At 34.4% G+C, this 15,681-nt stretch overlaps 4 protein-coding genes across 4 annotated transcripts; 1 reads left to right on the top strand and 3 right to left on the bottom strand.

The window, feature by feature from the left end:
• The first annotated feature begins 437 nt into the window (after positions 1–437).
• On the top strand, positions 438–2,469 carry LOC140883849 (small ribosomal subunit protein bS16m/bS16c). Its single transcript, XM_073290448.1, has 3 exons — positions 438–690; positions 876–921; positions 1,967–2,469. Exons 1-3 carry the CDS (start codon positions 558–560, stop codon positions 2,226–2,228), a joined length of 441 nt encoding a protein of 146 aa, XP_073146549.1. The 5' UTR covers positions 438–557; the 3' UTR covers positions 2,229–2,469.
• A 1,731-nt stretch (positions 2,470–4,200) lies between these two features.
• Positions 4,201–7,440, bottom strand: LOC140879224 (serine/threonine protein phosphatase 2A 57 kDa regulatory subunit B' beta isoform). Its single transcript, XM_073282898.1, has 2 exons — positions 5,908–7,440; positions 4,201–4,853 (listed from the first exon to the last, which is right to left on the bottom strand). The coding sequence occupies exons 1-2, from the start codon at positions 7,081–7,083 to the stop codon at positions 4,551–4,553; spliced, it is 1,479 nt and encodes a 492-aa protein (XP_073138999.1). The 5' UTR covers positions 7,084–7,440; the 3' UTR covers positions 4,201–4,550.
• Positions 7,441–8,324: 884 nt separating this feature from the next.
• Positions 8,325–10,892, bottom strand: LOC140884511 (uncharacterized). Its single transcript, XM_073291285.1, has 6 exons — positions 10,417–10,892; positions 9,801–9,898; positions 9,485–9,556; positions 9,266–9,390; positions 8,725–8,797; positions 8,325–8,617 (listed from the first exon to the last, which is right to left on the bottom strand). Exons 1-6 carry the CDS (start codon positions 10,676–10,678, stop codon positions 8,513–8,515), a joined length of 735 nt encoding a protein of 244 aa, XP_073147386.1. The 5' UTR covers positions 10,679–10,892; the 3' UTR covers positions 8,325–8,512.
• A 514-nt stretch (positions 10,893–11,406) lies between these two features.
• Positions 11,407–14,003, bottom strand: LOC140883440 (uncharacterized). The gene is made up of 5 exons (XM_073289900.1): positions 13,584–14,003; positions 13,262–13,362; positions 12,263–12,379; positions 12,080–12,181; positions 11,407–11,757 (listed from the first exon to the last, which is right to left on the bottom strand). Exons 1-5 carry the CDS (start codon positions 13,831–13,833, stop codon positions 11,587–11,589), a joined length of 741 nt encoding a protein of 246 aa, XP_073146001.1. The 5' UTR covers positions 13,834–14,003; the 3' UTR covers positions 11,407–11,586.
• Positions 14,004–15,681: the final 1,678 nt, after the last annotated feature.

Genomic DNA, 15,681 nt, shown 5'->3' with positions numbered 1-15,681 from the left:
CTATTCATTTTTGTAACCTTGAAAATTAAGGTTGCATTTGGATATATACATTTGAAGTGAAAATTTTCAAATTTATAATAATAAATCAATTTGTTTGTTTTGGTAAGTTTTCTAACTACAATGAATTCAAATCAAAATTAATTGTTTTAGAGTTATTGTTGTAGTTAATTTCAAAGTCATTTCAAATTATTTTAAATAATCTTCGAATCTAAATCATCGTAATATAACATATAACATATGTTGATATAATCCAAAATCGAATAAATACATCAATAATATTTTCAATTTCAGAGTCAATAATATATATGGTACGACATCCCATCAGATTGCTTATATAGGTTTGATAACTTTCGCATACTTGTGTTTTTTTTTTTTTTTATTTTTTAGTGAATTAATATAATGTTAGTAATTATGAACATTTCTTAACGTCCAACCATTCATGAGACGAGAGAAAAAAATTTGCACTTTTTGGTTGGAAACGATGTCGTTTTGTTAAGAGTCCGTTTGATTTAAACCCCAAAAACCCTAGGCAAATCGGAGAAGGAGACAGCGAGAAAATGGTGGTGCGTTTGCGGCTTTCTCGGCTGGGATGCCGCAACAAGCCATTTTACAGAGTAATGGCTGCTGATAGCCGATCCCCTAGAGATGGAAAGCATTTGGAAGTCTTGGGCTACTACAACCCTCTTCCTGGTAACTCATTATCCCATCCACAAAGTAATCTTTTTCCAATTTTAAATCGATTTGATTCGAATTGTAGTTCATCAGCAGATTTAATCTCGCATCATCTCATCTGGAAGCTAATTGCAATCGGTGCTTTATTTATTTATTTTTGGTAAAAATTTCTGATTCTTTCTGAATTTTGTGGAATAATGCAGGTCAGGATGGCGGTAAAAGAATGGGTCTTAATTTTGATAGAGTGAAGTAAGTGATTTCAAATTTAGTTTGAGTTTGCGGGAGGGAGGGAGATTAATTTTTGAGAAATGCTGAATGTGAGGATATGTGTTTTTTACTTCTCTTGGTTTGATATATAATTGTTTTATGCTTTGAATATGAAATTGAATGGATGATCTGTTTATCAATGCTTGTGGAGCTATTCATTGCATGAAGGATAAGCTGTAGATTTCCTGAATATTGAACTGCATCAATGTTTTAATATAGTTTACAGAGCATCCTTTTAATACATTTCTTTTTTCACCTGCTGTAAGAAAATGATGTATATATATGCATTTATTTACCGACATTCACTGGCATATTGTCATCTTAAATTTTTGCTAGTTTGTACGATTTAATCGAAGATTTGTTGATGAGTTATTTGTGATGAGGCACAAACATGAAACGATTGCTACATGAGTTCATTGTCTGTTTTTCTTTGTATGAATAATGTGGAACTGCATACATGTAGGAAATCCATACTAGATTGATGTATCAATGCAGTAGTTTTATTTTAAGTCCTGGATATTGCATTTATTCGACCGAGTTCTAACACCATTTTGTCCTTGGCCCTCTAATTCAATCTTGGGTATTTATTTATCCCCCCTTATAAACATATGAGAAGACCTTCCTTGATATTGAGTAGCATGTGTCATGTTATTATGTTAAATACATTTTTACCTGTTTATGTTAGCTCTTTGTTTGACTATACTGTCAATATAACCTGCAGAAGACCAAAAATTGGAAGGTCCTGATTGACATACACTTAATCCTTGTCTCATTCTTTGTGAAAGCTGTGTGATTTACTACCAAATAAGTTACTGAATTTTCATCAATTTCCTCTCATGAGTTGTACATTTTAGGGTACATGCATAATTGAAATTTAACATCTGCCCCTGTTATATAATTCCTATGCTCTTAGTTTGAAAAGAACAAGAACTTCTTACTTGATATGCTTGTGATCATGAACAGTTTGAACTGCTGTCCCAAAATTGGCTTAATTAATGAAGTGTATGACTTCCTCTTTCTTGTGCAGGTACTGGCTCTCTGTTGGCGCACAACCCTCGGAACCTGTTCAACACCTCCTCTTTCGAGCTGGCTTGTTACCCCCACCTCCAATGCTTGCAATGGGACGAAAAGGTGGCCCACGAGATACTCGCCCTGTTGATCCTATGACAGGGCGCGTTACAACACCTGAAATAACAGAAGGTGCTGAATCCGATCTTGTCCCTGAAGATAATGAAGTTGACCAAGAAGAAATTACCAGTTCTTCTTTATATTTAAATCATCAGTGTTGATCAAAGTATTTCTTGCAGCCTGCAGTGATGAATTGAACATCGAACGTAATATAGAGAAGCCGAGGCCTTGCTTTTTTTGTTCTTTTAACTAATATATGGATTTTAGAACAAATTAAATTCGTGTAATAAAGTTCACTTTTGCTGTATTGACTTGATGCTTAAAATACATTTATACAGGTACAGTAGAAAATATAACATATCAAAGAACGTGATAATGGGCCTTTTGCAGGGTGAAAATTTTAATCTGCGACCCTTTATTTCATCAATGGGTGTTCAAATTATAAAAAGAAAATCATATTGTAATGATGCAAGTATTAAAATTTATATTAGATTCGCATTTAATTTTGATATATCATTGCATACAAATTAATTTTAAAAAAATAAAATATTTCAGTGCATTGTGGCTAGTTTAAGTTATTGATACATCTGGAATGTGAAGGAGTCGCCAGAAAAGAAGAATGCTTTGCCTCCACGAAAGAGCTTTGACATCTTTGGTCACAATCACATCATGTGGCTGAATGAAACTAATGTTTTCCAAATTGTCTAGACGACGCTGATTAAATATGATAAAGATATATTAAGATAGTGTTTGAAATTTTTAAAAATAAGTGTTTTTGGATTTTTTATTTACAAATTTGTTAAAGAAAATATCTATAATAACATTTTTTTAGATAATGCAAACAATAACTAACTCCGTGATAATGTAACGTCGAGCGCGGATTACTAATTTCAGGCTGGGAAACACAGCCTGTATTTATGGAGAGTGTGAGTGTATATATATAAATGTTATACTTTCATTTAGTTGTTTGTTATTGTTTAATGCCAAAGAGAAACTAAAGTAGTGTTTGGATAACAAGTATTTTTCAGCTTTTTTTAAACAAAATTTTCAAAATTTTCAAAATTTTGTTAAGGAAAAGCTGAGAAGTGTTTCCTAAAAACTATCACAATACTACCTTATGTGGGATGGAGGTTATATTTTCTATCTATTCAATAACGGAATATGCTGCATAAATAAGGCAGTTAATTTCAACTTTATATACATTTTTTTAAAAACTTTTAAGCGTTAAATGTAAACCTTAAAATATTCGGCTTGTAGTCATGCGGCAATCATTAAAGAACATGACAAATTCAGAATAAAATCTAATAAAAGTTGAGGGCATAGACAGCAGGAATCATGTGCAGTAACTACTGCCAGGCTGCTAGATGCCCGCTAATCAGCCACCTCGTTTAATACGTTCCTTAATTAACAATTTTTTTTCTCAATTGATTGCATCTACTTTCTATTCATCTATACTATATATTAAGCAAGAAAACCTACTTTAGTTAGTATTTTGACATGCTCAACTTTAAATAACAAAAAGACCAACAAAATTATCAAATTGTAAAAAAAATGACATCATATTAAAATCAATTATATATATATATATATACACAACACATAATTTTGCGAACAAAATTACATTACACACGTAATATGTTTGTTGCCGCTAGTATCTATCAAGTGAGAAGGGGTCAGATGAAATTTTTGGTGCAAATGGTGAAAATAGAAGGAAAAAAGAAAAAAAGAAAACCCACTAAAGAGTCCAACCACAATTTAATCCAATTTACCCAAAAAAAAACAATGAATGTTAATCTTCAAATCAGCAATCAATAACTAATCCAACTTTACAAAAATAACCCACAAAATCCACACTAGCAAAATTACTAGTACAAATCAGATACACTGGTCACTACTTTTGCTCCAAAAAATCACATTTTACCATCCAATTGCAAAATTCTCATGTGCCCCTATTATTTTTTTTAATGAGCATATCACACTTGTTTTTTTTTTTTAAAAAAAACATGAAAAAACAAAAAATGTACAAGTACACAACGTGTAACATAACTGTGTATATAAAATGTACCAACACCTACACACGGGATGGATCTAAAAACTTTGATGGACGCTGACTCAAACAATCAAAATTCAAACCCCAAATCGAATCATTGGTAAGAATCAAGAAATTAATTCTCCTCATCAAAAGCTCCAATATATGAGAGTAAAAAACTAATACCACAGGCAAAGAATGTATAACAGATACAAGGCACTTAACAAGCCAATCTTAATTTTCAGCAAATTTAAAAACATAACAATACATCTAAAATCACATTGTCGACTGCTTTGCCCGCATCATTAATTTGGAAAATTCAAGATTAATTCAAAATATTTTTAGATGATTACCATTGAAGCCAAGAAAATAGACCTCCATGGTTTGCTCATCCATCTTTCACATGATCCCCCTCATCGTAGGTGACAACCAATAATCAATAAAAATGTCAGTTTCAGCCTCCTTGAGTGGCAGCAGCTGCCAATCGCTGCCACAAGAATTCCCGTTGATCTTCCAGTTCCCTGGTTTTGGACTCCCTCTCTGCATACTGCCTCTGGCACTCTTCAAATAACTCGGTATCCATCTCCACAAACATTTTTCGTATGTTAACAGTTAGACCGTGTACTGCAGGGTTCCAGTGGGACTGGATATTCTTTTCCAATGCTGCAAAGATGATTGGCAAAATAATACTGCGATTTTGAGCAATCAATCCCACTATGTGTTCATTGTTCCATAGAAAGAGAGCTCGTTCTGCAACCTGCAACATTAACAACCTAATGAAATAGCATGCCAGTGAGTTTCAACCTGAAAGACAGTCTACAAAAATTTCCATTTTGTTCAGCAAGCATATTTATTAGCATGTGCAGCCCAGGTATCGAACACAAGTTCATTCTTTCCTTAAATATATTGGGAACAAGAGGCTCAATTGCATTATCTGAGCTTTTCTCTCAAATTTCTCATTATCTGAGCTTTTCTCTCAAATTTCTCTCCGCTTACAAATACCTTGTCAACAAGAATCTAAACAATGACTTTGAATTAGTTTTTGGTTAAAAAGAACTGGAAGGTGATAATATAGTGGGAGCATTGAACTGCTAAAGGTCAATGAGAAGATGGATATCTGAGTTTGTTTCTACTTTCATAAAGCTGAATTTATACGTGTTTTCATCACCACCATCAGACTAAGACCGGTAAGTCCCATCTGACTTTATCAATCGCTAGAAAACCTGCAATTTCCAAAAAAGCAGTAAAGCCAATCGTAAGGATAAAGACGAACAGCATAAATTCAGGTCTTAATCCGTGAGAGAAATTTTCTACAAAATACTTAACTAGCTTATTCCTCCCTCAAGAAGATAGACCAAACTAATCTTAACAACTCAATAAAACAAGTTGATAAAACTAGATAGCTTAAATTAGGAAAGAGGATGGACTATCTGATTTAAAATTCCATCACTTGTGTTCTGCATGTGGTAAGAGAGAGTACAAGTATGAAAAGAAAACCACAAAAAAGTATGGACATCCCTCTTAAAAAATCAAATACAGTTTTTAGAATATTGAAAAGGTTCAGAACAAAATAAACATATTATAGATGCTAATATACTCTAACAAACATTATAAACTTCTTAGGTAAGGTTAGTGTAGCAAACATTCCATGGAAACCACCAATCCACTTTCAGCAGCATTAAACAAGCTACTAACGAAAACAAACTAGAAAATTATACAGCACACATGAAAGAACATAAATAACATAAAACTTGAACAGAAAGCGCTGTGCAATTCATCACAAGACAATTATCTTGGTAAATTTCTAGCACCTGAAAATGGGAGCTGTTGAGGCAACGAGCAATTTGCCGGAAAAGAGGGACCATGCAGCGCTGAAATTCTGCAGCCTGTGTTGCCTCCAGCACTTCCTCAAGTTCCCCTAGAAAGAGCACCTCCTTTTGGCAGTTGGTGACTGGCCAATATTTCAGTAAGCCCCTTATCACGGTATCTGCCAACTTATAGTCCTTTTCCACAAACTGTGTGATGCAATAAGACAACTGCTGATGATACGTTGCTACCGGCTTAGGTTTGTGGAGTGGTATCAACGCCCTGATTAGAAACAGCTTGTGCTCCTCCTTCATTGGCAAGGCAAACCCATTTATTATACTCCCAAGTATCTCCAAGAGTTCGGCTATCCCACTGTGCCTCTCTGTCTCATATATAAACCTATAAAAGATATTATTTATCGCCTTTCTAATAAAGGGCCTATGTACCATGAATTTCCCATATATTCTATGCAGAATCGTTTTCAAATACTCCCTCTCCCTTGGATCTTCAGAATCGAACAATTCGAGCAACTTCAAAACAAAGGAATGATCAATGTAACGCTTGGCAATTTTTGTGTCTGTATCCGACGAAACCACATAGCGCAGCAGCAGCTCATAAACAAGTTGTAAATGCGGCCACGAAGGCTCGAGATACGGCTCCTCCTCCTCAGGGTCCGCAGTCTCAGATCCGGTATTTTCATGGGAGGCCGGGGGCAAGCAACGGAATATATTCACAGAGATCATTTTAACCATCTCCTCTTGATTAGATTCAGTTATTTTACCTGATCCAGATTGAATAAAATCCACGAGCTCCACAAGAGTCTGCCTTTTAATCTCCTTCTCCCTCAGCATCTTTAAGGTCTCTGAGAAATCAAAACAGAAGCAGCAGATTTGCAGTTTCCGCAGAAACAAATTCTGACGCTCGGCAACCATAACATCTCTAAACATAGGTAGATTCTCAATGGTACCCGTGGAAGGAAGAGGAGGCGGCACAACTGCAGCAGAAGCTACATGCTGAGGCTGATGTGAATTCGAAACTGGCCCCCCGCTTCGAGAAGCATGATTGATGACAACATCAGACGTAGAAACGGATTCCGAGCTCCGATTCTGCGGCATATAACCATAATCAGCATCCGATTTGGCCACCTTGCGGTGTCCCCTCTTCATTATCTTGTTAAACATTCTCGCCCCCCACGATTCACAATCAAAACCCTAACCCTTTACAAAACATTTGCTCATCCATATTTCAAAAATTCAAAAGTACAGGCAATAACGCGCACAATATTCCGCAACGATTAATAATGACAAAAGATCAAAACAAGTACAAATGTTAATTATATGGAATAAATGAACGAGTCAACGGATCTACGGTAGAAGCCGGAGGAAACAAATGTCAGGCGAATCCGCTAACGGCGAGTCGCCGGCGGTAGGAACATTCCGGCGATGAAACGGACAAAAGACAGAAGAAAGAAGATATATATTAATATTTATGATTATTATATACACAGACAGATTTGTGAAGGAGAGAGGAGGACCAAGGTGGGGATAATAAAAGAATGAATGATTATTGATGCCAAATATATTTGACCTTTTGGAACTTATTATTATTAATTATTAAATAAATTGAAGAGGATAATGTTTATCTCCCAAAATTATATGTAATAATCTGATTCTATTATTTTAGTAAAATTACAATTGATTTATAAAACTATCAATCAATCGAATTCAATTAAGATTTTTTTATATCGATCTTTCTATGGGCATTGAGGAAATCTCATATTAATGTAATAGTAGGTAAACTGATTTATAAGTCAATTAGTATTTAGTAGTGCGTATTGTCACATAGATTTGTTTGGAAATATAAATTCTATAAAGTAATATTCCATTTTCTGCTTATTTAATGAAGGTTTTAATATAATAAAAAAATTGTACAAGAAGTTAATTATATTAATTTAATAAAGATAAATTAGTAAAATGTAAAGAAATGATTTAAATATGAAAATTGAATCACGTAATTGGGACGAATAAAAAAAGATATGTAATTTAAATAAGTGAGACGAAGAGAAGAGTACACATTTCCAAAAAGTGGGAAAAAAATATCATAACTTTAAATTAAAACGTGAAATGTCGATAACGTGTAGCTCATTTGACAGCAAAGTCCCAAATTTGAGACGAAATATTGAGTTCGAGACGAAGTATTGTAATAAAAATCCCCTGCCCCAACTCACAGAAAAAAATAAATAAAACGTGAAGTGTATGTGGAAAATTGCATGAGTTGATCCCAAGAATCCAACTTACTTAGATTGCAAGAAGATATCTCAAATTTCTTGTTTTTACATGCTTGTTTCTCGTTTCAGGGAACCCAGGTTACGGTTGGGATCCATATAACAATTATCGGAAAAAAGAATCCTTGAAAGGAAAATTTGGGTGAAATTATAGATCAAAAGTTAATACATGTGAAATGTTTATACCATTTTTAAAATACTATTCCACGCAATATTGTCCATCTCTGTCTAATGCGTAAACTATAAATAGTAGTTTGTGTAAAAAAAAACTAAAAAGAGAACGAAAACAAAAATCTCCAGGCAAAGACGCCTTTGATCGCGAGGGATTAGTAACTGAGGCCGAGTTGAAGACCAAGAGCTGCATGAACTAAGAACAATGTCATAATCCCACTGCCCAATATTCCATGAACATTGCGCAATCCCGGATTCCCCTGCGCAAAACAAACAAAATCCAGAATAATACACACTATGTGTGCCCAAGAAAACACGAATCTTGGAAATTCCAAATGAAGATAATATAATCCCATCTTGGTTTTACCTCAAACAATGCTGGTAGTATTGTCTGAACTGTCAAAAGAGTGAGTCCTATGAAACCTGTCACAGCATGAGGACTGGAGAATACAAAGAGAGTAAAGAAACCAAGTCATGATCGGCAATATTTTCAGGTTTCTGGAGTGTTTTAGTCTTCTGTTGTGGTATTATTCGAGATCATATAGCAAATGCTGTTTTGCCATTTTGGGATTGTACTGGTGTTAGCTCTAATATTCGAGCTGAACTCGTGACCATCTTATGAGGATTGGAACTTTGTGAGCAAAACTATCTCCCCCCTTTGGATTGAGATGGATTCCTCGATTTCATTATTGATCATTAGAACTGGGAGAACCCACGGGAACATTTGCTGTATTTTACCCCAGAATCAGGCTATTCTTGTCAATTACCCGGTCGGTTATACTTGTATTTTTTGTGAAGGCAATGCATTAGCGAGTTCGACTTTTGAGAGTATAAGGTACTACTTCTAGAACATGCCAGAAATACGAGTCTCCAGCAAACTGATGAATGGATTGGGAATTAACAAATACCTTTCAAAAATGGGTTTATCCGATGTGAGAAGAGACGTGATTCCACCAGTAGCTCCAAGAGCAAAGAAGAAGAACATTCCTCCAAGAAGTTTAGGATGCAAAGCTTTGGCCTTAGCCTTTTCTTCCTGAATGAGCATGAAGAAACTTCAATGCAAACTAATGATAACTAGATAAATGAAGAAAATTATTAGTATTTAGTTTTATATATTAGCATGTTACCGCATTGTCTGAGAAACGAATACGGAAACCCAAATATGTTCCGTATCCTCCCATGGCAAACAGCACAACCGCCTACAATAGCATGTGAAGTGCACTATAAAATTAAAGAGAAGTAAATACTAAAGAGACATTCAAGATTATGATTCCAACTAATTTCATTGCCTATTAAGTTTTATTCATTTACTAGTTTGCCTTTCTTACCAAATTTTTTTGATTGTGGAAACAATATTTTCTTGCTTTTGATGGAATTCTATATTTACCAACTACTCAAGATACTGCACAGCCGAGTTTCAAAAATCAGAGGAAAGGAAGTTACCATGTTACCAGGGTGACCCCACTGGATTAGCCAGTCAGGCAGGTTCCATGACTTCACAAGTTCGACGAATGGGTCGAAGACAGATGTCACAGTTGCAGCTTGGAAAAAATTATCAAGATCAATGCAAGTTCAAACATTTGGAATGATTTTTGTTTGTGCTATGATATATGGATTAACCAGAAACTCCCCCCTCCCCCAGTCAAACTTGTAACCAAAGAAAGAGCTGGTAAACATCAAAGACTAAATCACTTTTATACTAACTCTCGCTTTTCTATTTCATTAGTCAATCTCCTTTAGATGATATTCGCCAAGAGAAATCGATTTGATTTAAATCAAAGCTAGTTCCTTTTCAACATACAGATCATAAAAATACTGAGCAAAAATACCTCTTTCATTTTTGGAGATATGAGAAGGCTGAGAATTAGTCAATAGCTTTCAGTAAAGATAATCTTGAAACAAAATAACACATCATGGCTGCATTACAAGGCTGAACCTAGTATTAATCTGTCCAAAGAAATCTACTACAAGATTTACTCGACCCTTAACAGATACACAAAAGGGTATGATAAATCCACAATCAAACATTATTTCGCAAACATGAATGTAGCAGCATTACCTCCTGGAAGAGCAGCTAAAACAAGCAAAGGCAAAGGGGAGAACGAATACAATTGGGTTTCAGTGGACTCTACAATTTCACAAACATTGCTCTTCTTGTTGATAGCAGAAAGAGTATCCAAAAAGACCCTTATTTTTACAGTGACAGAGAGTGGTCGGGAAGAAAAGCTTGATGGGAAGGTGGTGAAATTCGAACTGAGAAGCATAGGAGAAGAAGATGACTGTGGTGTAAAAGAGATACAGGAGGCATTTACCACAGCCATTGTGGGTACAAAGTGAAGAAAATGCGATGTATTATTTCCCTCTTGATTTCGTTGGAATAATTTTAGTTTTCATCTTTTTTTTTCTTGGGATAATTGTTAAGGTTTCGGAAGAGGTTGGGAAGATGTGGGATAGGCATTTTAGGCAATAAAGGAGACACGATTCTATTTTCTTCACCGGAAATTTTACAAACAAGATGGAATCAAACGTTGTCATATGTTTGGATAAAACAAATTTAAATGTTATTTTGCAAAAATAAAACAAACCCTTTCGGTATTACAAATTCAAACAAGAAGTGAAAGAGGTTCAAGTTCAACTATAAGGAAGGCATACCCAACCTGTGAATTGTGATTCATCCATCTCACCTTGTTCATTTTGGTAGGCAGAGACGGAGCTAGAGGGGAGCGGTGAGGGCGATCACCCCGGCTATATTTTCAAAAAATCCTAGTTCCGTCCCTGGTGAGTTTAACAAACCGATTTATTTTGAAAAGCATGTGTTATTTCATGTATATTATTCCCCATAATAGGACTTCCTTTTCCTCAACTTTTAAATGAAATCTTGAAAGTCTAGTTGCATCTTACTGCAATGTGTCAATGTGCTTGTACTCCCAGGAATGATTCAAATGTTTAGACATGCTCCCCAAAACTCTGAAAAATTATACACGCTAGCACTAATAATTAATAAACAAAATTTGATTCACAGGTAACGCAGAAAAATGAGGTAGCCATATAAATGCAATATGGGTCTACTAGATAAAGAGAAGTTATATTAACAAATGTGCATGTGCTATGGGTACATACAATTGATTATATTCCAATAATTTTGTACATGAATTTACAAAAAATAACAATAAAGTATTTACATAGGCAGCAATAATGGTTAGAATTTTAGAGCTGTAAGTTTAGTTATCTATAGGAAATCCCATTGCCAAAAGACCTTGTCCACAATCCCGCCTCCACTCCTGACCGCAAGACGAAGAGTCTCCGAGGCTGGAGGCACTCCCCATAGCAATGGCACCGCAACGGTCATTGTTAGCTTTTCGTGCAGCCCTTCTTTGCTAGCTTTTCTCGCCGTCACAACCTGAGTTTCAACAGTAGCACCATTAGTACCGCCACTTGAACTGAAAAAATTCATGCGTTCTTTTTCAAACAAGTGCATATTTTGCGTAACACTGAATCACTCATCACAAGATTATTGGATTGGCCAATGAAAATGTTGATTCATACACACAGCCACATGATTTGTACCCAATAAAGATGAAACAACCACGAAAGAAGATCAGAGGAACCAAGTGTCGCAGTGAGTTGTCAATTTCATCAACTTTCATGGGACTGGAGGTATCATAGAGGTGATATATTCCATCAGATATTTACAGATACGAGTCAAAGCATAGAACAAGTACCTCCCCACCATGCTCCAAAACAGTATCTTCCACAACATCACAAAGCATCTCAATCGAACGGCAAAACCCAATAATACAAAGTCGTCTACCCACATCAAGTCCCTAACATTGATCGCTTCTCATAAGTTAACCGAAAGTTGCTGACACAACAAAGATTTTCCAAGTAAAAGGGAAAAGATGTACATTTGTTGCCGCTATGTCAAATAAAGCACCAAGGCAGAGGCTTTGGTTTGGATCCATGTAGTTACTCTCTTGAAACCGCTGGTACCTTTGAGATAATTTGGCCTTCCCTTGCTTCTTCTGCGTGCCAGAAGCATACAACTAATCATTTGACTTCATTAAGAAATAGAGGATTCAAAGGTCGTATAATAAATAAAATAAATATATATTCAAAAAAAGCTATGTTGTTGCCGAGATATTACAAATAGCCCCCAAGAAGCTATTATTATATTGCAGAAGTCATATTTAATCAAGTACATCATGAACTACAACTAACGGATCGTGTAAACAAAGGAGCAATAGTTCTTATCCTTGCCGTTTTTTTGCAAACTAACAAGCATAAAAACTACTTCAAAACAAGGGAAAAGAATATAACTAAACCAACTAAAAATTCAGAACTTAAGGATCTCAAACTTTTTGAAACAGAATCCTAACTAGGGTAAATCCATAGTTAAAGAACATTTTTGAGCCACACATGAAGTACTACCACAGAGCAATGAACTACCATAGAATTCACTGAACGCACAAGGTAGACAGCCAAATTGGGATCGAATTTAGTTTCTAAACAAATCTCAAAGCTAAGAACTTTGTTATGGTGGTAAAACATCGAGACAAAATGCTGCAAAATACGAATTCATTCTTGCTGGAAGTTTTAATAACCTAATTCTTATGTGCATATAGTAATCGGATTTAGTTAGACGGAAAGAGTAAAGGATCTTCTTCATCATTCGAAATGTCAGATCCATATGCCTGTTGTAGATTTCGGTGTGCATACATTGAACAAACATATGTATTTTAGAAATTACGTGATAAGAACATACTAATAAAACCACAAACAGCACGCTTCCCCCGAATTATCAGTTTCTTTTCCAGAACTGGTTTTTGAAAGAGTCAAACTTTGATGCGATTCAATCAACAACTCAAACACAATAAATAAAGTAATTCAAGCATACAAAACCATACATCAGAAGAAGAAACTCGGCGCGGGACAAGTTTTCCGCCAATTTGGATCAGCCCATCGGCAGTAAATAAAGTAACTCTCTCCTCCGGAATCCACTGAATAGCTGCCAAGAAAACAGCACAAATCCAAAAACCCCCATAAATAATAAGCAAGTCCCATCAAAATCTCATCACATTACACATGAAATCAAATTCCCAAGTCAATCAAATCCGCACGCCACATGTATGGAAACTACAAGGCATAAAAACCACAAGCTAACTCCGATTCTTTTTCTTTTAAACAAACGAACAAATTCATGTATCAAGAGACAGAAACCAGGAATACTTGAATCAGCGGTGTCAGAATTCTGCCAGGGGTACAACCCAAAGGAATCATCGTCTTCTGGAAAATACCCCGACCCAGCTGCCCTGGCGACGAAGCGGCGCGGTGACGATTGGTGGCGATGGATTTGGAAAGGAAATCTCCGAAGTGGGAGAGAAGTAGAATGAAAGGAAAAAGTCAAGGACATGGGCTCGCTACAAAAAGGAAAAGACGAAGAAAGGGATGAAATACAAAGGGTGGACGATTCCGCCATTGTCGATCACTCCTCGTGACAATCAATTTAGTGGGACGTGGGAGAATCAAAAGACGAGCAAGAAATGAATATCAAGAAAATGGATGGAGACGAGAGGAATCTTGGCGATGATCTGCAGAAGGGGAAAAGGAAAAAATGAAAGCGAGTCAGAGGCCACATGTTTTTTCGGGAGAAAATTAGACGCTTTATTATTACTCACATTACATTGGTGGTGGAAAGATGACACGTTTACGCTTTGACATATGGGATAATTGCTTCTTTTTTTCTCTTTTTGTTTTTTCCCATTTTAATTCCCATATTTTGCTTCTTTAAGGCCTCCACAATGGTAACACCCCTGTCATCGTTCTTTTATGGTCCTCACTCCGCCACATCAAAATCAAAAATCTCATTTAACTCTCCATTATAACAAAAAACTCAAACAACTTTTTTATGGACCCCACACTCAATTCAAATATATCAACAATCAATTTATTTTACATATTTATATATATATAATTTTTATAAATAGTTTAATTTTATTAATGAACTTGTGAATTTTTTTATAGTTAAAGAAAATAAATATATTTTTTTTATAAATATTTAATAATTTAATTAATAAAAAAATAAATATAATTTAAATTCAATTTCAAAATTTTGTAACGTTACATACAGATTTTTATGTTAAAAAAATAACTAGCAATTTATTTTATATATTTATTTATTACAAATAGTTCATAATATTCCATATATGATAGTGAAAATATTCAACATTAATTAATAATTAAAATTTAGATTACATAATGCTTCAGTAGATAATAAGAAATACATAAATTAGAACCAAGATTAAAAATAACTAAAATACATCTACTCTATTCCATGTTTTCTTTTAAGATTAAAAATAACTAAAATACATCTATTCCACATCTACAAATAAATAAATATATGTATATGTATATACATATTAACGGTAATAATATATATTATTAAATAATTAATAAAAAAAAAGTAAAATGCAAAGCTTTTTCAATTAGCCCCTTACCAATTTTCAGATACAAATTTTGGTAATTTCAAAAAAAAAAATGAAGTGCTAATATGTTAGTTCAATATGTGAGCACTACATTGTGGTTATGTTAGAGAAATATATCAAAGGAATTAATCAAAACTAAAATTTGATTTATCGATCGACGATGTCGATTAGCTTCAGTCTTGTTTTTCTCGATGGAGACACTAGTTGGATTGGGTTATGTAGCCTAGGTTTGTTGTGTTTATGATTGTATAGTCTAGATATGCTCGAACTGTTTTGTATATCTATGAACTGTTTTGTATATCTATGATAAGTATTATATTTGTCGTTAAGAAAATATCATCTTACATGCATAATGCATGATTTTTCCCCCCTATTGTTCACGAAATAGTGAAGTACTTGGCTCTTGGCTACTACGTGCAACTAATATTTAAAAATAAAATAATTATTCATCAGATATTAATCAAATAAATATTATATTTCAATTTTCACGGATTTCAAGTCTTAAAAGACATTTGATCTAATTTTATGTGAGGTTTCTTAAAAAAAAAAAAACTCTTGCCGACGAAATTACGGTTCCACACTTCCACGATTTCAAATTTTTTTATCTTTTTTTTAATTAAGTCTTCGAAAACATTAAAACAACCCAACATATTTCTTAATTAATCTCCCCATCTTTTCTTTTCTTTTTTTTTTTTTGAGAACTTAACACAAACCTATCATCAAAATTAATAAATCAAAAATTAAATTATAATTTCACATTAGAAAAATGCTAGATGTAGTGTACTTACACCAACTTACAATTTCTCTCATTAAATACAAAATTTTTCATAATAAGAAATAAA

The sequence above is a fragment of the Henckelia pumila genome, chromosome 2, assembly GCF_033568475.1.
Source record: "Henckelia pumila isolate YLH828 chromosome 2, ASM3356847v2, whole genome shotgun sequence".
NCBI lineage: Eukaryota > Viridiplantae > Streptophyta > Magnoliopsida > Lamiales > Gesneriaceae > Henckelia > Henckelia pumila.
Note: the sequence above shows the minus strand (reverse complement) of the source record. Positions and strands in the feature narration are given on the sequence as shown.